The sequence below is a fragment of the Muscardinus avellanarius genome (assembly GCF_963383645.1).
Source record: "Muscardinus avellanarius genome assembly, chromosome: 2".
NCBI classification, from domain to species: Eukaryota; Metazoa; Chordata; class Mammalia; order Rodentia; family Gliridae; genus Muscardinus; species Muscardinus avellanarius.
The window spans coordinates 134,083,006-134,104,167 of record NC_137787.1 but is presented as its reverse complement, the minus strand read 5'-3'; the positions used below and the strand labels follow the sequence as shown (position 1 = coordinate 134,104,167).

Genomic DNA, 21,162 nt, shown 5'->3' with positions numbered 1-21,162 from the left:
TCTCAGGAGACAGAAGGTGGAAGTGCAGGTGCGTAGAACAACAGGCTGCTCTCCTCAGTGTGAGACCTGCAGATCTATAGAAGCATTTGGATGCTCAGCCAGGGGGGCTGTTATATGAAGGGCAGGACCCTAATAAGGATGAGCAGGGAATCCTCAAACTGTGACATAATATCTGGTAGATGCCCCTGAGGTTGTTGACTCTACAACTCCTCCTGGAACTCCTGGGCATGTAGAGTGGCCTCTTAAGGGTAGATAGAACACTGTGTTATGAAATGCTGTAGAGGCCTCTCCTCAATGAGGTATCAGGTGTCCCCCTCAGACCACTGCCCTCCATCACCCCTCTTGGCTGCAGGACAATTGATAAGGGTGTTGTTCAGCATCTATAATAACAAACAAGAACAAAGGAGCAGGAGGCTGAGGACACTCAGTCCTAGAGAAAGCACAATTGTGTATTTCCCACCCCTGAACCAGTTTTCAAAACCAGAAATCAATGGCCAAAGAGGTGGCTGGTATCCTAGAAGAAAGGGCCTTCACCACCAGGCCAAGTATATCATGACCACGTCCCTTGTCTTCTCCAAAGAGATCTTGGGGAAAAGAGATAACTACACATTTCCCCGATGTCTGAACAAAGGTTTAAGTTAACGTTAATCCTCCAGTGGTGTCTATGACTAACATTCGAGTCCCAGTGAGCCCAGTATCTCCACAGACTCCCCTGTCCTTGCAGTGATAATTTTACCAGTCCTGAGTACATAATTGAAGTAGGTATATTTGGAAGTTGAAGTTAATTCACCACACTAGGTCCCTCATTTCCAAAGTAAAAGCCATCATGATTATGAAGACCAACTATTTTGACCCCACCAAGGTCAAAATAGAAACCAGAAACAGATATTAGCATCACAATTAAAACCCTAAAAATATGCAAGTATACTGGTGCCTAGCATAGTTCTATTTAATTTATCAGTCATATCCTTGCAGAAACTGGATAGACTTTGGAGAAAGCGGTAGGTTGCCATGGACTTAACCTATGAGTGGCCTTAATTGCAGCTGCTTTGCCAGATCTAGTTTCACTGTTAGAGCTCACTAATAAGGCTTCAGGTACAGGATTCCCAGCCATTGACTCGGAGCATGCATTCTTTCCATTCCAATTAGAAAAGAAAATCAAATCAGTTTGTGACTTCCACTTTCAGCCCCAGCATATATAGACCTTGGAAGTCCTCAATCCTTTTATTTCAAACAGAAAAAGTAGACAAACTGAAAATCACTAACTTTTCTGAGGGCCTTAGAGAATGGAATTTGCAGGGTAAACTCCAACCCTGAAATCTAGATAAAGAAATGAATACAAAGTCATAACAGAGACCTTCTTACCTAGAACAGAATCTGCTGGGACTATTAGCTGGTAAAAACATTTACATGGTAATTGTGATGAATCACCAGAGGAAAAATAGGCAAGTATTCAAGTCAAAGGCTTCAGCAGTCCATGCCAGTCATTGACAGATCAAGCAGCCAGAAAGTCACCAAAGATGAGATTGACTTGAACAGCACCGTGAGCCAACTTGATCTAAGGGGCATTAAAGGCTCTCACACGCCACAGCAGTAGAACCCAGATTCTTTTCAAGCTCATGTGTAGCTTTCACCAAAAGTACCACATTTTGGGCACCCAGTACACAATCAGCTTCATGGGGACAGGGTCTTAGTTTGTAATTCTCACTGCTGTATCTATCCCCAGCACATTGCTTGGAATATAGGAGGTGCTTGGTGGATATTTTTGGAATAAACGAGTGAACTGCAAACTTAGGCTATAAGGCAAGAAATCCAGTCAGGATAAAATGTAGACCAATCACAAAGAAAGTATGCAGTAAGATATAGACCAATCACAAAGAAAGTATGTTAAAAAATTAATCCTCAAAGGTCAGAGCTCATATGTACACCAATAGATAACAAATATCCTTTTGCATAGAGACCTCCACTTGTTAATATTCCTAATGTCTTGTTTTTATTATGTCACTTTTTTTTTTGAGGTGCTGGGGATTGAACTCAGGGGCATTCTACCTCCCAGATACACCCTCAGCCCTATTTTCATTCTTTATTTGAAACAGGGTCTCTCTCATTTGCAGGGGGCCTTACTAAGTAGCAGAGGCTGGTTTTGAAACTGTGATCCTCCTGCCTCAACTTCCCAAGTGCTGGAATTACAAGCTTGTGCCACCACGTCTAGCATGTTACTTCTTTAATAACCTCCAAGAGCTCCCAGTGCATTCCTGAGCCTAACATTCCAAGCCTTTTATAACCAGGTCCTTTCCTAGTTATCTTATTTTGTCTCTTATTTATTGCCGAAATATTTTGCTTCATCTCTAATCTTACCATTAAATCCTAATTTCATGTTTAAGCTTATCAATATATATTTCTCCCCACTCCCAATTTCCAATCTGTCTCTTGTTTTTACCATTTAAATTCTTTCCATTTGTTGGGCATGGTGGTACATGCTTGTAATACTGTACTTGGGAGGCTGAAACAAGAAGACCTGGGTTCATGGCCAGCCTCAGCTATTTAGTGAAGCCCTCCGCAACTTAGTGAGACCCTATTTCAAAATAAAGAATAAAAAATTGAGTTGAGGGTGTAGCTTGGAAGTAGAATGCCACTGGGTTCATTCCCCAGCACTACCAAAAAAAAAAAAAATTCTTTCCATTTGAGGGACCTTATATGCCCTTCCACATTGATTGACCTATTTAAAAACTTATGAACCATTTATTACACTTGACACTTAAATATATGTAATCTTACATTTTAATGGTTATTTTCTATAAAATAACCCAGTTTAGCTTCTCATATACATTCAGCTTTCATTGACTTTCTTCTAGAACAAGTTTATATTTTGGGGAAAGGGGCTGGAAGCCAATCATGATGCCAGTGTATAATTAATTCTCAAGGAAGAATAATGCCTACTTGAGAAATGTCACCTGATTATGTTTTAACAAAGATGTTAATCAAATATGCATAATGGAGAATAATCACTTCTCAGGGATTTATCACTGGCATTATTTTAAGAGACTGGAATTTTCCATTTCTGCTGACCTTATCCTCAATACAACTTTTAAAATTCTAGTAATTATTAGTAAGTATTTAAGAGAAAACAAGTAAAATTTTTAGTGAATTCACTGTATTTCAGGAAGGTGTGAGCTCTAAAATATTTTGTAGTTTTGTGGAGATTTAAATAAGCTGCTTTCATTATTCTTTGAATGTTTCTTTTCATAAGGTTAGTGACCTAGATCATGACCAAAAGGAGTTGAGAGAATTTTACTAGAAGATCTTTATTTAATTTGTAGGAATATGAGAAATAATTGGAGTTAGCAAAAAGCATCAGCTATTAGTTTAAGGGTTAAAATTTCAAACTGAGTGGGTTGTAATACATTATTGTTCTCTTCCCTGGCTTTCTTTTCTATTAGGGAACTTGATTATAAATAATTTAACCAATGCTATAGCCTCACAATTCTTTGAACTTCTGAATTATATTAATTCTCTCCACCCTTCAGCAATCTAGATACCTTGGTCAAATTCTGGGCTTTTAAAATCTCCCTTTTAGAGGATACTCCCTTTGTTTTAATGTGTATTCTTTCTGTCTTTCCATTCCAAAAAATTGCAACCCTGCACTTCAATCATATGTTCAATACTGAAGGAATTTTTACTGCCTATTATGTCTCCTGTCTCCAGAGGTAAGGAACATACATACACAGACTATCCAACGCATAGAAACTCTTCTTCACTCACCCCACCAAAGTTACTGATTCAGGGCCGGATATAGAAACCAAGCATACTATCTCTAGTCCTGCAGTAAAATGGTTCTTTTATGCAGTGTGAAGAGCCCAGACTGTATTCTAGGAAGCAGAACCTTTTTTTCCCCCTTGTGGTATAAGGAATTGAACCCAACAGCATTCTACCTCTGAGCTACACCCCTTTTGAATTTTTGCTTTAAAACAGAGTATTCCTAGGTTGCTGAGATTGTCTGCTCAATTCCTGAAGCTGGTCTTGATCTTGCAATCCTCTTTCATCTTCCCAAGTACTGAGATTACAGGTGTGTGCCACTAAGTATGCTTGACTAAGGACTAATCTTTTTTTTTTTTTTTTTTTTGTGGTACTGGGGTTCCTGGAAGCCCTTCTACCTCCGGGCTACACTCCCAGACCTATTTTATACTTTTTATTTGGAAACAGGGTCTCTTAAAGCCAGTGCAGCTGGCTTTGAACCTGTATGATCCTCCAGTCTCCGCCTCCCAAGTGCAGGGATTACAAGCATGTGCCACCACCCCAGGCTAGGACTAATCTTTTAGAGATACTGTATCAGGCTAGCCAGTGTATAACAACCCTCACTCCTGCAGCCACCAATTTCCTTTCATAGAAAATCCTTAGTTTTCATGATTGAAGGCTTGAGCCACAATTAACATAACATTTGAAGCAAGACTTGAAGTCCTAGGTGTAGGTCAAGGTTAGTAGCCTTTCACTCATTTGGGTATCAGAACTAATCTTTATGTCAGACATTAGCAACCCAAGACTACTTGCACAAGGGCTATTAGGAGACCAGATCCAGCAGTAAATAAATATATCATATGCTCTTCACACCCAAAAAGAGATGGAGTATTAATTATTCACTAGGTGCTGGCACAGTTGTGGTGGTACAGTTCTAATGCTGTTATGAGACAGTCTGCTCTCCTTACAAGATTATTTCAATTCTTCTCCTTTTTGTTTTTGTTTTTTTTAAAATTTATTTATTTATTTTTATTGGTGCACTGTATTCATACATCATAGTGGGATACAAACTTTTGTAGACATACATGCACACATCGCCCAGTCAGCCCCCACCCAATCCCCACCCCATTCTCTCCCCATCCCTCCCTCCCATGCTTGGCTTAGTGGTTAACATCTAGTATTATAGCAATTTATCCAAACTTAAAAATGATAATCTCACATAACAGTTTCATTTGTCTGATACCAAGCTTTTGAAGACTTAAAGATAACATTTCAATATTTCTTTTTACTTTCTTTCTTACCAGAGAATATTTTTTTTCTATTTTTTGGGGGATATTATCATATATTTATATATTTATTTTTCAGAAAAAAACTCTATCCTAATATGGAATATGGACTCTAGATACCCACAACGATCTTGAAAAAGAACAAAGCTAGAAGATATATATTTTCTGATTTCAAACCATATAAAGCTACAATAATTGAAACAGTGTAGTACTGTTCTAAAGGCAGATATATAAACCATTGGAGTTAAATACAAGCCTAGAGCTAAATTCTTCCCTATATTGTCAAGTTATTTTTGACAAGGTTTCCATGAACATTTGGTGGTGGAAATAATAATCTTTTAACTAAATATTGTTGAAAAATAATAATTACATGGAAAAGAATAAAGTTGGACCCTTACCTAATCCCATATACAAATATTAACTCAAAATAGATAAAAGACCTAAATATAAGTCTTAAGACTATAAACTTTTAGGAGAAAATCTGGGTCATAAAACTTCACAAAATAGAAATTGGCAGTGATTTCTTGGATATGATTTCAATGGCACAGGCAACAGAAGAGTATACAAACTCCCTAAAAAATAAAAAAAAATATATTGTATACCAAAGACAATGTAAACAGAGTTAAAAGTTACTGATAGAATGGGATAAAATATTTCCAAATGCTATATCTGAAGGTATATTAATATTCCAACTAGAAATCCTAAAAATTAACAATAAAGGCAAACAATACAATTTAGAGATAGGTAAAAGACTAACAAAAATAATGAATCTCCACAGATAACCAATCTTAGTTGTCTGTTGGATGGAAAATCTTATTTCTCTGTTTCTGGTGTGTGTTACCTATTTCTTCTTTGTAGTTAATCTCTTTGAGTATTTTCTCTAGTGCTGGTTTTGAAGACATAAATTCCTTCAGTTTCTGTTTGTCATGGAAGCTTCTTATTTCTCCATCTAATTTGATAGAAAGTTTTGCTGGGTAGGAAATTTTTGGCTGGAAGTTGTTTTCTTTCAGAGTTTGGAATATGTTACTCCAAGCCCTTCTGGCTCTCATGACTTGGTTTGGGAAGTCTGGAGTGATTCTAATTGGTTTGCCTCTGAATGTCCCTTGGCCCTTTGTTTTTGTTGCCTTTAAGATTCTCTGCTTGGCTTCCACATTGGTCATTTTGACAATTATGTGGCGTGGGGATTCTCTTCTCCGATCCTGTCTAAAGGGAGTTCTATAAGTTTCCTGGACCTGTATATCAACCTCTTGCTCTGTTTGGAAAATTTTCTGCTATTACTTCCTTGAAGAGATTGTTGATCCCTTTGGTTTCACTTTCTTTTCCCTCCTCTATTCCAATTATTCTTAGGTTAGCTCTCTTAAAATGGGCCCATATTTCTTCAATATCAGATTCCTGCTGTCGGATATTTTTTTCTAGATTAGAAACTATGCGTTCATTTTTGGAATGATCATCTTCTAAGAGCGAGATTCTGTTCTCCATGTGGTCTAATCGGTTGTTTGTGCTTTGAATTGAGGCCTTTACTTCATTAATTGCATCCTTTATCTCTTTTTGGCTCTCTCTGAGTTCTTTTCAAAGCACCTCTATTATTTCTACAGTTATTTTCCTGATTTGATCTTCTAGAAATCTCTGATTTTCTGTTTTATCGGGTAATGATGTAGTGGGGTTGTGGGCATTCATTGCTCCAGTATTATTCCTCTTTCCCATGATTTCGGAAGTTTTTGCCTTCTCTGGGTTCTTCCCTTGGGTCACTATGACTTCACTTAAGGTGTTCTGGATCTCGAGTCAGTAGTATCTCAGACCCCACTACTCCTTTACTGGGTTGTATCACAGAGTCTCCTACCCAGAGAGTCGATTCCTTTTTGTGTAAGGATAAGATCACATACCTCTCCAAAGGCTGTGTATTTGGTAATCTGGACACTAGGTGCTTGTGCTGAAGTGCTGACAGATGTATGGCTTGGTTTGTCACCTCTAAAACTTACATTGAAATATAATTGCCATGTGATGTTAGGAGGTAGAGCCTTAAGGGAGTCAAGGGGGATAATCCCTTTCACAGGAATGGAGTAGTTATAAACACCTCTTGTGTTTTGTCTTTCTATATGCTTCTGCTTGCTTTTTTGCTTTTCTACAGTGTAGTGATGCATCCAGCACAAGGCCCTTGCCAAATGTAACTGCTCCATCTTGAGTTTCCAACATCTAGAACAATAATCTAAATAAGCATATTTTCTTCATAAATTACTTGGTCTCAGGTATTGTGTTACAACCACAGAAAATAGACTAAGACAGCAAAGGAAGTTTACATGTCATCATAAGTGGTTTCTGGATGGTAGATTTGTGTTGGGCCATGTCAGGGGACTGAACAGTTATTCCTTTATATGAACTTGGGAAGGGACACTCACATGAGTAAGTCTCCCAGCAGGAGCACCTGCTCAGATTTTTCCCAGAGTATAAAAAAATTTTTTTAAAGTGTGAGATGATTTAAAAGCTGACCTGTAGGCTTGGATAAAATTGGTCCCTGGGCCTATTGGACTAAAACCAGCTGATAAATTTACCTATTGTCACAAAAACAATAGCAAGTTTTCAGTGGCATGTACCAGTATTCATTTCTGTGATTGTGGGGCAGGCTCTGGGGACAAATATAGCCATAAAGAATTCAGCTTTTCTACAGAACAGGAACATCTTATCTTCTAGTGGTAGTATAGATTCCCTTCATTATAGTGGCTTAGCCTTGTGCCCACTGACCACATCCAAGTCACATTCGTTGAACCGCTAAATTAGCTAGGCTGCCAGTTTGGGGCAAAAACCAATTGACAACCCAGCCAATCTCTCCTGAAACAAGGTGGTAAGTTTGATATTTTGCCTAAAGGAGACTTTGAGTTTAAAATAGACCTTTCCCCTTTCAGAACTGACAGATTACCAAGTATGTGGTTGACTGAGGCATTTTGGATAGGAAAGGAAAGATGAAATTGTACCAAGAACACCCATCAGGATGAACTAGTGGAAGACATGTTAAGTAATCAACTTGCTACCAAGTGGCTGGTTGGTCTCCTTAAAGGATATGGTACCCTATGAGGGGCCTATATTGGTATCTCTCCTTGGGAGGTCAGATATTGAGCAGATGCAATATTAGCTCACTGGTGATTAGAAGGAACCCATGCTGTTGAGCCAATCAATGCAAAACTCTTTATGTCAGAAAACTGTCCATACACTTACTATCTAAGAATCAGCTGACCAAGGACAAAGCTAGCAGAAATCTCATGACCAAGACTTTCATTCATTTTGTTTAATGTCTTGTTTAGTGGGTGCTCTCTAGTGAGAATTATAATGAAATCTATAGTACACTGGAAATCTTACCCTTTGTTGCCATCTCAGTAGGGCCATCCACATCCCTTTTCCCAGACCTCTCTGACCCCAGTCATCAGGTCTGTACAGATTTCTGCCCCAGATATGATGGCCAGGCAGAGAGATTATAATCCCCTTGAAAGTTTTTCTGTAATTTTTTATATTGTACCTAGGAAATTATCCACATTTAAGTCCTCTCTGGAAAGCTAAATTAGAGTAGAAGACTCTTAGATAAACTAGTATTCAGAAAAGAAACCTTTGGAGTCTGTGAGGGAGGCATTGGTTAGAGACAGAGAGATAAGAAATATGATTAGGAAGATGAGATTATTCATTAAGCAAAAGGAGAGAAGCAGAGTAGTAGAACAGGCAAGAAAGTGGATAAGTAGGGGAATTGTACAACTCTGTACAGAATAGGACAATTCTGCAAGCTTAAGACCTCAATACAGAAATCCTTCATAACAATAGCTAAAGCTTTTACAAAAGGGTTTGTTTACATTTATTCCACAATTTTTTAGGAAATCACTGTAAACTCAGATTGGCATTTTAATAGTGCATCTTTTTGACAGTTTATAATTATGTATGTACACAGTATTATTGATATGAATCAAAATAATCCACTTCATTTTTTATGAAAGAGGAGCCATAGCTTTTTCCTCTATCTGGATGGCTGTTTTCTCTTGTTCTCTAAAGTAAAAATGTACTTAAAGTATACAGTTAGAAATAGTATATCATCTTCAAATGTTTGGCCTATGCCTCTTTTGTTACAAAGGTAGCAATAGTATGAATGCATTCTATTATTTGTTAATAATAATTATTATTATTTAGTTGCCTTTAGAGCCATTTTACCTGAGTTCTAATTTTAGCTCTACCCTTGATTAGCTGCTTGCCTTTGGGCTACCTATGTATCCTCTATAAATTTGCCATTTTTTTAGCAATAAAATTGAAGTAAGTGTTAGACATCTCAAGAGTTGTAATAAGGATTAAATAAACTAATCTATAGATGTCACTCAGCATATGTTATAGTATTAAAGCTCAACAGACATTTTGATTATTACAATTATTTAAAAAGCATATATTATAGAATTATAAAATCACAGAATGTTAGCTGTGGAAGACATTTACTAGTGAAGAATTTTTGGTTATCATTTCTTTTTGTTGCTTAGAATATGAGTATATATAAACATTTACTATTTATGATTCCAGGAATCCTTAAATACATTACTTAAACAACTAGAAAAAGAAAAAAGAAGTCTTGAGAATCAAGTGAAAGACTATGCACTTAGACTAGAACAAGAATCAAAGGTTTGTGTTTATTGTATTCTAAATAATTCACTTGAAGCTGCCATAATTTCTAGGGTTATCTGCAACCCTTTTATATAATTTTTCATAAAATGGTTATGGGTTCCTACAGTATTTTAAAAAATAGGAGACATGAAATTTAACTCAACAATTGTCTTGCTTGTATTGCTAATCTTTTCTTAGCAAAATTTCTTTACTTTTACATCTTTCACATAGGCTTACCACAAGACCAACAATGAACGTCGTACATACCTAGCTGAAGTGTCTCAGGTAATTATTTTTTAACTTCAAAGTTCCAAAGGTTTCCTCTGGCCTTAGGTTGTGTTTTCTGTTGGGTCATATGGATGGTCAAATAGAGCATAGTTCGACAGCAAGAATAGATTTTATTCTGGAGTAAAACCTGGAAGGAGGCAACAGACTAGGAGAGAGAGCCCACCAGAGTGAGGAGCCCACTTCCTTATAGACTTAGGGCCTTTTATGGGGCATTAGGAGGGAAGGAGAGAAAAGCAGTCATATATTTCTTGTCGTATATTTCTCCAATTGGTGAGACTGACACAGGGCCAGAGCAGGTAAGTTTATGGGGCTGGTGAAGGGGATGGTTAGAGGAGTGTTTCCAGCTTTCTGGAGTCCTTTGTTCTTGACCTCCCTTAAAAAGGCCTTATAGTCATCCCTCACAGTGCCCAATTTTTCCTTTTCTGCAATTTGGCTTTTGTTTGTTTGATGGAGAAACAGACATTGGAATTATGGGAGAAAAAGGCACCATGTGTCTAAATAATGGAGAGTTGAAGGAATATACATAAATAATTTATAAAGAGGTAAAAAAAAGAGACTCTCCCTAATTAAGTGATCATCTTGCACACTTTCTTAGTTATCCTTTCAGTTTTATCTATAATCACTAGAATTCAAACAGAGAAGCTTCTATCCCTCTACCATCATGAAATCTCAGATACTTTATTTCATAATTATTTATAATAAGGGCTAAAGTAGATCCAGAATTGCTATTAGTAGAAAGTGTCTACTTATAAATACAGGACAGGAAAGTGATCAATAAATTACATTGTACATATTCTTCATTTGCCTTTCAGTTTTATTTATGATATTGTCAGTATTATAGAGCTTTTCCTCATATTGTCAGCTATCTTTTATTTATAACTTCTGATATCACGGTTAAAAAGGCCATCTTCATCTCAATGCTTCATATCATTCACTGCATCTCTTAGTATTTATATGGTTTAATATTTCATGTATAAATATTTAACCAATATTAACTTTGTTATATATTTAAGGTTAGGATATCAGTTCAGTTTTCAAAATGTGTTACCTTTATAAATATCCAAAGAACTATTGGATATAGGATTCTCAGGAAAATATCAAAGAATAGACACACAAATTTGGAAACCTTTAGCATATAATAGTTTATGAAGGAATGTGAATGAATGGAGTGCATCAGGGAGAATAAATAAGGTAAAAAGAAAATATAGTCCAGGATATAACTGTGAAGACAGTGATAATCTAAGGAACTAAAAAGAGGGTTGTAATCCTAAAGCATACCTGGTACTTGACATAAAATGTGGGCTTGACATGAGGATAATCTTTTAATCACTGATCTGACTATCTAGAGGGATCAACAAAAGTATTCAGAAGAAGAGAGTTAGGTTTTGGGAACTGGAGCCAATAGTGGGATGTATGTGAGAATGAAAGTTGGGGCAATGGTGGATAAAGGGAAGCTTGGACTAGTAGTGTTAACCAAAGGTAAGTAGGAAATGGAGCTGAGATACAATCCATCCTGTAGTCACATGTCCACAAGATGAACAGTCAGTTCATGCCTCATGGTTCTTGACGATGAGTTGGAAGCACTGCTTCCTCCTGCAGCACAGCACCCTCGGACTCTGCCTTTCCTCAGACTCCAGTACTATGCATGGAATATGCTCCTTCTCATGCATGCCAAGTCCACCTCCAGCTAGATCTGGCGCTGATGCTGCCTCCTTTGTTGGACCTCGACCTCCTGAAAACACCACAGACTGTGGATCTGTCGCAGATTTGGACTTGAATTCTGGTTTTGTGATTACTTCTATGTGGCATTTCTTTTTTTCTTTTCTCATATGTAGAAAGGAAAATCTATAGTAACAGTCTCAGAGTTCTGAGTGTGAAGACATATAGTATATGTGAAGTACTGAGTGAAAGCCCAGGTACATAGCAGGTTCTAAATTATAGTACATAGTCAATATTGTTTTCTTTTCTTTCTTGATCTTGCTATCCCCTTTCAGTGATGGGGCATCAGAATTTCAAATTGCTTTCTGAACCTTTCTGGTTGATATGTCCATGGCTTCACTTGGCTGTAGGCTCCTGAGGTCAGTCAGAGTGCCTCGTTCTTGCTATTCCCTTGCACTGTGCACAAAGAGTGGTACGTAGTCAGTGTTTAAAACAATTCACTGGCCAGGTGTGGTGGAACACACTTGTAATCCTGGTACTTGGGAGGCTGATACAGAAGATCACAGGTTCAAGGACAGTCTCAGCAAGTGGTGAAACTCTCATCAATCTAGAGAGAGCCTGTTTCAAAATTTTAAAAATAATAGTAAAAATTAAAAGGCTGGGGTGTAGCTCAGAGATAGAATGCCTCTGGGTTCAGTCCTTAGTAACACACACACAAAAGAAATTTACAAAACTATTCACTGAACTGAACACGATAGCAATTTATAAAGATAATGAAAAGCTCAAGTCATTAAGGAGAAGGAGATATGTAAAACACTGTTGAGGGAATTTTTTAAGGTTAAGGTATTTTGCCCTTGAAGCATTTTATTTACCTTTGTTTATCTGAAAAATTTATGTAGGTGGAATAATCCTACTCTGGCTATAGAGGATCACTGAACATATAATCAAAGCCTGTTTTAACAGCTTCCCAGGAAGATGTTAATCCTGTCCCTAGTATAAATGTTAATAAGGATTTTCACTCTAAAGTGAATTGTTAATCTTTATAGTCAAAGACGGTTCTGACCATGCAGATACTGTGGTGACTAGAAAGGTTAATGGATGATTTGCGGCTCTTCCCATGCTGAATACATAAATAATTGATTCTTCAGAAGATAACTAGAGCTATTTGCTGAGTCTGCTTTTTACACTTCTGCTGTTGTCTCTTTAGCTTTGTCTCATTCTCAATTCACTGTTTTTTTTTATTGAAACTGAGTTTGCCCATCCCAGGATTCTTCTAATTTACACAATGTGTATATACTACAAACATTGCTTTTTAAGAATATGCAGGTATACTGCATTATTGAAGTTAGGTAGAAAAACTGGCTAGACCTGCAGTGGCAGTACTTAATAAATTTAAGTTTTAACTTCTATTCACGTAAACATTGAATTTTAGCAATGCATCCAAGAGGTCATTGATATAATACTTTTGGTATACTTGAAATCTTTACGTATATGAGTACTTAAGTATATTTTTGGTATACTTGAATATAACGCTTTTGATTTACAGAGAAGGGACCTATTATCTATTTTTTCATTAGGCATTTCTTGCTGGAATTATTTAAATATCATATAATGCTCCTTTTTCTCCTTTCCTGAAATTTCTCTAAAGCCCATTGGTTTTACTTCCATTCTCTGAAGAAAATAGACCAAGTCTACTCACCTCCTTTTTTATAACTTTTAAAAAAATTGAAAAACAAGTGTCTGCCTTTCCATAGTTTTTGTTTTGTTTGGCTTGGTTTTTTTCTGAACTACAATAAGTTCCATTAGTTATCTCTCCTGACAAAGGTTCCAGAATGCCCCTACATTTCTGTTGCTTTTTTGAACAACTATTTCATTATTGTTCATTTAAAAATGGAGATCCCCAGGTATAAATCTAGTACTTGAGATGTAATCTCAACAGCATAGCTCTTATAATCTTGTCTCTAGCACACTCATTTTTCTTCTCTGATGCCTGAATTATCAATTTGAAATGCAGATATTACAGTATGTTTACTACAGAGCATACAGAACACTTTCCATTTGCATTGCTCAAGGGATCACAGCAGAGATCCTTGGTGTGGACTATAAGGTCCTCTTCAACATTTTGGTGCCCATCTCTCAGCAGTGTCCTTGCTTATGTCAGTACGACAGCCAGACAGAATGTTATGTATTCCTACACATACAATACTACTTTATATCAGAGATTCTTGCCAGTTCTTCTGCCTGTATTCTCTCCCTAGTTCTTAACTGGCTACTGCTCTTCTATGTGGAGTCCTATGTAGGGCCTGAGTTAGTTCATCTCCTGTATGATTACAAAGCAGCTGTGCAAGCCTTACCATGGTCCTTAATTATAATTTTTCATTTATTTTGTTTCTCCAATAGAACCATGATTTGGTTTTGTGCCCCAATCCTTAATGTAGTGGTGTCACATAGTAGATGTTTAATACATATTTTAGAAGGAAGGATAAAAAGAAAGAAGGAAGGAAGGAAGGGAGGAGGAAGGAAGGAAGTTAGTTCATCCTAACACACTCAAAATGTTAGTCATAGCAAATTATCTAATACCTTACACCACAAAGAGAAGAGAATCCATAAGTTATAAAATCCAATTTTTCTCTTTTTTACCTTCAAATGTGTCCACATCTTTATCCACTGCCCCTTTTTTTCCTCTTGTCTTAAAGAAAAAGGATTCTAGTCTTTTCCCCAAGACAATCTGCTGCCTCTGGGACTCAATAGTCATTTTCTCTGATATTTCTAATTTCTGTGTGTGTGTGTGTGTGTGTGTGTGTGTGTGTGTGTGTGTGTTGCTAAGAATTGAACCCAGAGGCATTCTAACTCCAAGCTGCACTCCTCAGGACAATTTTCTTATTTGGAAACAAGGTCTCACTAGGTTGGTGAAAGCCTAAGTTGCTGAAGCTGTCTTTGAACCCACAATCCTCCTGTCTCAGCCTCCCAAATGCTAGGATTACAAGTACATACCACTAATCCCAGTTTATATTTCTAATTTTTTTCACTGGCTGTGGGTTATTCTTTGCTTTCTAATGTAATAATAATAATAATAATAATAATAATAATAATAATAAACAACTCTTGACCTCAAACTGTTATTTTACATTAACTACCCTCATAAAGGCTTTGCTTTTAATTTCTCAAACTCCTTTCATCTCTCTTCTGACTTCTCCATTGTTCCTGAACCCTGTATGTCTTTTAATATCTGAATATTGGAGAACTGTTGTTTTGTTTTCTGGGTACTGAAGATGGAACCCAGGGGCATTCTACTTTCAAGCTAAATCCCCAACACTATTTTTTGTTTATTTTGAAACAGGGTCTCACTAAGTTGCAAAGGGTCTCACGAAGTAGCTAACGCTGTCTGCGAACTGCAGTTCTCCTGTCTCAGCCACCCAAATGCTGGGATTACAAGCGTGGGCCACCTCACCCAGTGGATAATCTTTTTCTATAAGCTTCTGGCACTAGAAGTCTCTACTCATTTCTTTGACTATTTCTCTACCCTCAATAAACTCACTTGACTTCCATAATACTATTTTTTCTTGGGTTTCCTATTGTTTAAATGATGGCCCTCTCTACCTTTTCTTTGTGTGTGTGTGTGTGTGTGTGTGTGTGTGTGTGTGTGTGTGTGTGTCTGGGGATGGAACCCAGGGGCATTCAACCTCTGAGCTACACCCCCTACCCTACTTCTTATTCTTTATTATGAAACTGGATCTCACTGAGTTGCAAAGGGCCTCACTAAGTACCAGAGGCTGTCCGCGAACCGTGATCCTCTCAGACTCCCAAATTCTGGGATTACTAGTGTACGCCACCACGCCCGGCCCCTCTCTACCTTTGATGACTCTCCAGTGCTCTTAAAAGGTGCTTTTCGGGGCCCCGGGCTGAACTGCGAGTAGCACGCCAGACCCCTGGAGAAACTGGGCCCAGTAAGACGCTGGGTTCTGGGCGGGGGTCGCGTGTGGGGCACGCCAGATGGGGCCCGGGTCGCGGGACTCTGGGCCCCAGGCCGAACTGCGAGTAGCACGCCAGACCCCTGGAGAAACCGGGCCCAGAACAGAAAAAAGATAAAGAAAAATATCGGAGAGGAGGTAAGAAAACCGTTATGGATGCCAGGACACTGGAGATGCAGACAAAACTTATCTAAATGCACTGGAACTTGTGGAAAAATTCGCCGTGAAAGAGGACTGCTATTTCTCTATATTGTTAAGAATCTCAGACATCACATATAAGGAGAGAGTTTAGCGGAGACCAAGGAGAAATGCGGTGTTGAAAGAGTTCTCCGCGATGGTGGTGGAGACTTGTATTCAGGAGAAGCAGAAACCGGATCTTACCAACTTTATTTTTTTTTGAGAAATTACACCAAATGTCGAATGCTACCATCACGCATGCTTAGGAACACTGGACAACATTCAGAGTGGAAAAAAAGCCTGGGAAGGATTTGAAACTGTGGAGGCAGTGGCAATGCCAGTGGCCAATACTCAGGGGAGGCAGAGATCTGCTACATTACACCTGGAACCTTTGAAATAATAACCACAGAGACAGTGATCGGAACCTGCTGAGGGGTTAGGCAGGCGCCGGGGCCAGTGGCCGACATCGGAGCTTGCTGTGAGGCAAGGCTACTACTGAGGCCTCCGTGGCCAGGATTGGAACCTGCAGAGGGGTTAGACCGATGCTGGGGCCAGTGAGGCCGGCATTGGAGCCTGCCGTGAGGCAAGGCTTGTGCTAGGGCCTCCGAGGCCAGGATAAGAGCCTGCCGAGGGGTTAGGCCGGTGCTGGGGCCAGCGAGGCCAGCATCGGAGCCTGCCTTGAGGCAAGGCTGGTACTGGGGCCTCCGAGGCCAGGATAAGAGCCTGCCGAGGGGTTAGGCCGGTGCTGGGGCCAGCAAGGCCGGCATCGGAGCCTGCCTTGAGGCATGACCAGTGCTGGGGCCTCCAAGGCCGGGATCGGAGCCTGCCGAGAAGTTAGGCCAGTGCTGGGGCCAGCGAGGCCGGCATCGGAGCCTGCCTTGAGGCAAGGCCGGTACTGGGGCCTCTGAGGCCAGGATAAGAGCCTGCCGAGGGGTTAGGCCGGTGCTGGGGCCAGCGAGGCCGGCATCGGAGCCTGCCGTGAGGCATGACCAGTGCTGGGGCCTCCGAGGCTGGGATCGGATCCTGCCGAGGGGTTAGGCCGGTGCTGGGGCCAGTGAGGCCGGCATCGGAGCCTGCCTTGAGGCAAGGCCGATACTGGGGCCTCCAAGGCCAGGATAAGAGCCTGCCGAGGGTTTAGGAAGGTGCTGGGGCCAGCGAGGCCGGCATCGGAACCTGCCGTGAAGTAAGGCCGATACTGGGGCCTCCTAGGCCAGGATAAGAGCCTGCTGAGGGGTTAGGCCGGTGCTGGAGCTAGTGAGGCCGGCATCACAGCCTGCCGTGAGGCATGGCCTGTGCTGGGACCTCCGAGGCCAGTATCGGAGCCGGCCGAGGGGTTAGGCCGGTGCTGGGGCCAGCAAGTCCGGCATCGGAGCCTGCCGTGAGGCAAGGCTGGTGCTGAGGCCTCCGAGGCCGGTATTGGAGCCTGCCTTGAGGCAAGGCCAGTACTGGGGCCTCTGAGGTCAGGATAAGAGCCTGCTGAGGGGTTAGGCCGGTGCTGGGGCCAGTGAGACCAGCATTGGAGCCTGCCTTGAGGCAAGGCCGGTACTGGGGCCTCCGAGGCCAGGATAAGAGCCTGTTGAGGGGTTAGGCCGGTGCTGGGGCCAGCGAGTCTGGCATCGGAGCCTGCCGTGAGGCAAGGCCGGTACTGGGGCTTCCGAGGCCAGGATAACAACCTGCCGAGTGGTTAGGCCGGTGCTGGGGCCAGCGAGTCTGGCATCGGAGCCTGCCTTGAGGCAAAGCCGGTACTGGGGCCTCGAGGCCAGGATAAGAGCCTGCCGAGGGGTTAGGCTGGTGCTAGGGCCAGTGAGGCCAGCATCGGAGCCTGCCGTGAGGCATGACCAGTGCTGGGGCCTCCGAGGACAGGATCGGAGCCTGCAGAGTGGTTAGGCCGGTGCTGGGGCCAGCGAGGCCGGCATCGGAGCCTGCCTTGAGGCAAGGCCGGTACTGGGGCCTCAGAGGCCAGGATAAGAGCCTGCCGAGGGTTTAGGCCAGTGCTGGGGCCAGCGAGGCCGGCATCGGAGCCTGCCGTGAGGCATGACCAGTGCTGGGGCCTCCGAGGCCGGGATCGGAGCCTGCTGAGGGGTTAGGCCGGTGCTGGGGCCAGTGAGGCTGGCACTGGAGCCTGCCATGAGGCAAGGCTGGTACTGGGGCCTCCGAGCCCGGGATTGGAGCCTGCCGAGGGGTGAGGCTGATGCTGGGGCCAGCGAGTCTGGCATCGGAGCCTGCTGTGAGGCAAGGCTGGCGCTGAGGCCTCCGAGGCCGGTATTGGAGCCTGCCTTGAGGCAAGGCCGGTACTAGGGCCTCCGAGGTCAGGATAAGAGACTGCCGAGGGGTTAGGCCGGTGCTGGGGCCAGTGAGGCTGGCATTGGAGCCTGCCGTGAGGCAAGGCCGGTACTGGGACATCCGAGGCCGGGATAAGAGCCTGTTGAGGGGTTAGGCCGGTGCTGGGGCCAGCGAGTCCGGCTTCGGAGCCTGCCGTGAGGCAAGGCCGGTACTGGGGCTTCCGAGGCCAGGATAACAACCTGCCGAAGGGCTAGACTGGTGCTGGGGCCAGCAAGGCCGGCATCGGAGCCTGCCATGAGGCGAGGCCAGCATCGAAGCCTGCCGTGAGTCATGGCCAGTGCTGGGGCCTCCTAACCCGGGAACGGAAACTGCCGAGGGGTTAAGCCGGTGCTGGGGCCAACGAGGCCGGCATTGGAGCCTGCCGTGAGGCTAGGCCGGTGCTGGGGCCTCTGAGGCCGGGATTGGAATCCTGCCAAGGGGTTAGACCGGTGCAGGGGCCAGCGAGACCAGAACTGGGGCCTCCCATGAGGCAAGGCCGCTGCTTGAGCCAGCGAGGTCTGGATCAGTCCACTGAGTAGCCAGGCCACTACTGGGACCATCAAGAGTGGGATCCGTACTTGCAACGCAGCATGCACAGAGAAATATCACAGAAAATATAAATCAGACGCTTCTCTTAATCAGCAATACCTAGGAGGAAAAGGGCAACAGGAAGAGGTTGAGCTATAGAAAGGGCCCTATAGTGAAGCAACTAATGTGACCAATCAGAGGGTATGTAATACTGGAGGATGGAGCCTCTTTAAAACGCAGGAGGTACATAAACAAATGTATCAAAGTAAATCACCAAAGAAGCGTGCGATGGAGGGAGGGGGAGGGAATGGGATGGGGACTGGAGGAGGGCTAATTGGATGATGTGTGCTTGTATATCCTCTCAAGTCTTGTACTCCAATGTGATTGATATATGACTACAATGCACCAATCTAAAAAATAAATTAATAAAAAAATGAAACATAAAAAAGGTGCTTTTCCAGTTTATATCATTAAGTTTCTTACTTCTTTGTGTTGCTCTTAATAAATTTTCTCATTCACTAGTGGTTTCAATTGCCACTCTAAATGAATCATCCTCAATTGTTGCTGAACTGGCTATATTCATACTATTCATTAAAAGTTTCCATTTGTCTATAATGGAGAAATTTATAATAGAGAAAAATGAAAGTATGATCTTGTCTTTATATTTCTGCCTCATTATACCTACTGCTTCTATAGTTTTATCTGTAGCAATGGCAAGGTACATGTTTTATGTATATAGATTTTATGTATATAATATCTACTATAAACAACAACAAAGGATAATACAGTTTTCACAATTTTCTCCATATTTATTTTAAAAGTCATACAGTCTGTGGGGCTCTTCCCAGAGGGGAGTTCCAGAGGGATTTCCAGAACCTTTAGAAGCTTGATCATAACAGAGAAGGCCAGAATTTACCATTATTCTTCAGCTTCTCTTACATATGCTACTAATTCTCTTATGAAAGAGATAATTCCTCTTATCTCTGAAATCAATCATGAAATAAGAGGTTGAACACTGCATTTTTTGTATTTCAGATCTCTGGCTCACATCAAGTTTCTAAAAGGCAACAGATGGATCAACTGCCAAGAATGAAAGAGAATCTAGTGAAACTGTAAGCCTGGCTATATATTTTTTTGTAATTAATTACATTCACTTTACTGGTACTGACAAAACAGGTGTCTGTTATATTTTGGAAGCTGAACTTCTAGATTTTATAGCAACAATATAAAATATCAGATGGCAAGAGAACTTAAAGATGTTTGTGATCCATTCACTATTTACACAATTAAATCTTAGAAACATTTTTAGTTCCTCTAACATAGTAAGATCTGATTTTTAAAATTAAAACAATTCAACACCAAGAAGAGCTTAAAACAACACCATTAATTACAATATAAGTACAATTAAAGGTCAACCTTAATCTTTTTAGTGAGGAAATATTTTCATTGTAGTGGACATTGAAATAAAAGTAGATGACAGTGTAGTTTAAACTATTGTTTTCTATGTTAAAAGAACCTGATTTAGGATAGATAAAGAATGGAGATATCTTTCATGGGTTTAAGGAAGTTATCTGCCCAATTTTTCCTGGTCCTATACTAAGCACAGAAAAATTACTCATAGGTAATCTTATTTCCTGTAGAGGAATATGTTTGTATATAACTTAATACTGAAAATTGAACCAAGATATAACCTAGTTATAAATCAGAATTCTTTTCAAATACAGGTCAAGGCAAAACCACTCAATGAATATGTAATATAAAAGTTTCTTTGATGGAGACTAATGAGATAGCAACATTTTGCTCAATATTTGGCTAGCAGGATCAGTATTCTTTCTTAAGTAGTAATAAATGTCTTATATTATAATTCATTATATTCATGCATTTTCATCTTTGGAAATATAATGTAGTTTAACTATTAAGGTAAATTATGCCAAAGGACTTCCTTCTAAAATAAAAACTTCATACTCCTTTGTCAGGGGATCCCAAGACCATTCCATGTTCAGATACTCACTAGAAGGACTTGCAGGACTTGGCATATATTAGCACTTGTGGCTAAGATTTATTTCAAAGAAAGAATATGGAGCAAAATCAGCAAGGGATAAGGCTCACTGGATGAACCCTGAGTATACTAGGTGTAAACTCTTGGAGGTCTCTTAATGATAATCTCATACAGCACACTCAGTTCCCTCAGCAGTGAGTTGTAGCAACCAGTGTGACCACACAGGAAGCTTCATCTACTTGGGATCTTCCCTAGGCTCCCAGCACCCAAGGTTTTTACTGGAGGCAGATCACATACACATCTTCTACCTGCCCTTTGCCAAAATTTATCCCGGAAGATAAACAGGGTTCAGTATAAACTATGGTGCTTATTTAAACAGAGAGTCACAGAAAAACTAGAGATCATTTAAGATCATTAAGTTCCCAGATAACAATCATGGGCTAACCACGAAAGCAGGCTTTTCCTGGGTCAGCAATCCCAGGCCTGCTGTGTTACCTATGTTCTGCATAACTAAATTATTTTTTGTTTTCATAATTGCCTTTTAAAAAGATATAACCTCCATTAAAATTTGCTT

The 21,162-nt window shown here is 40.8% G+C and overlaps 1 protein-coding gene across 1 annotated transcript in view; it reads left to right on the top strand.

The window, feature by feature from the left end:
• CCDC169 (coiled-coil domain containing 169) overlaps positions 1 to 21,162 on the top strand; it is a gene marked incomplete at both ends in the record, with an annotated part of 51,186 nt that overhangs the window by 23,689 nt on the left and 6,335 nt on the right. Inside the window, 3 exons of the mRNA XM_080688808.1 lie at positions 9,564 to 9,662; positions 9,876 to 9,929; positions 19,625 to 19,701. Coding sequence (XP_080544934.1) covers positions 9,564 to 9,662; positions 9,876 to 9,929; positions 19,625 to 19,701 — 230 coding nt within the window. The remainder of the gene's footprint in view (positions 1 to 9,563; positions 9,663 to 9,875; positions 9,930 to 19,624; positions 19,702 to 21,162) is intronic.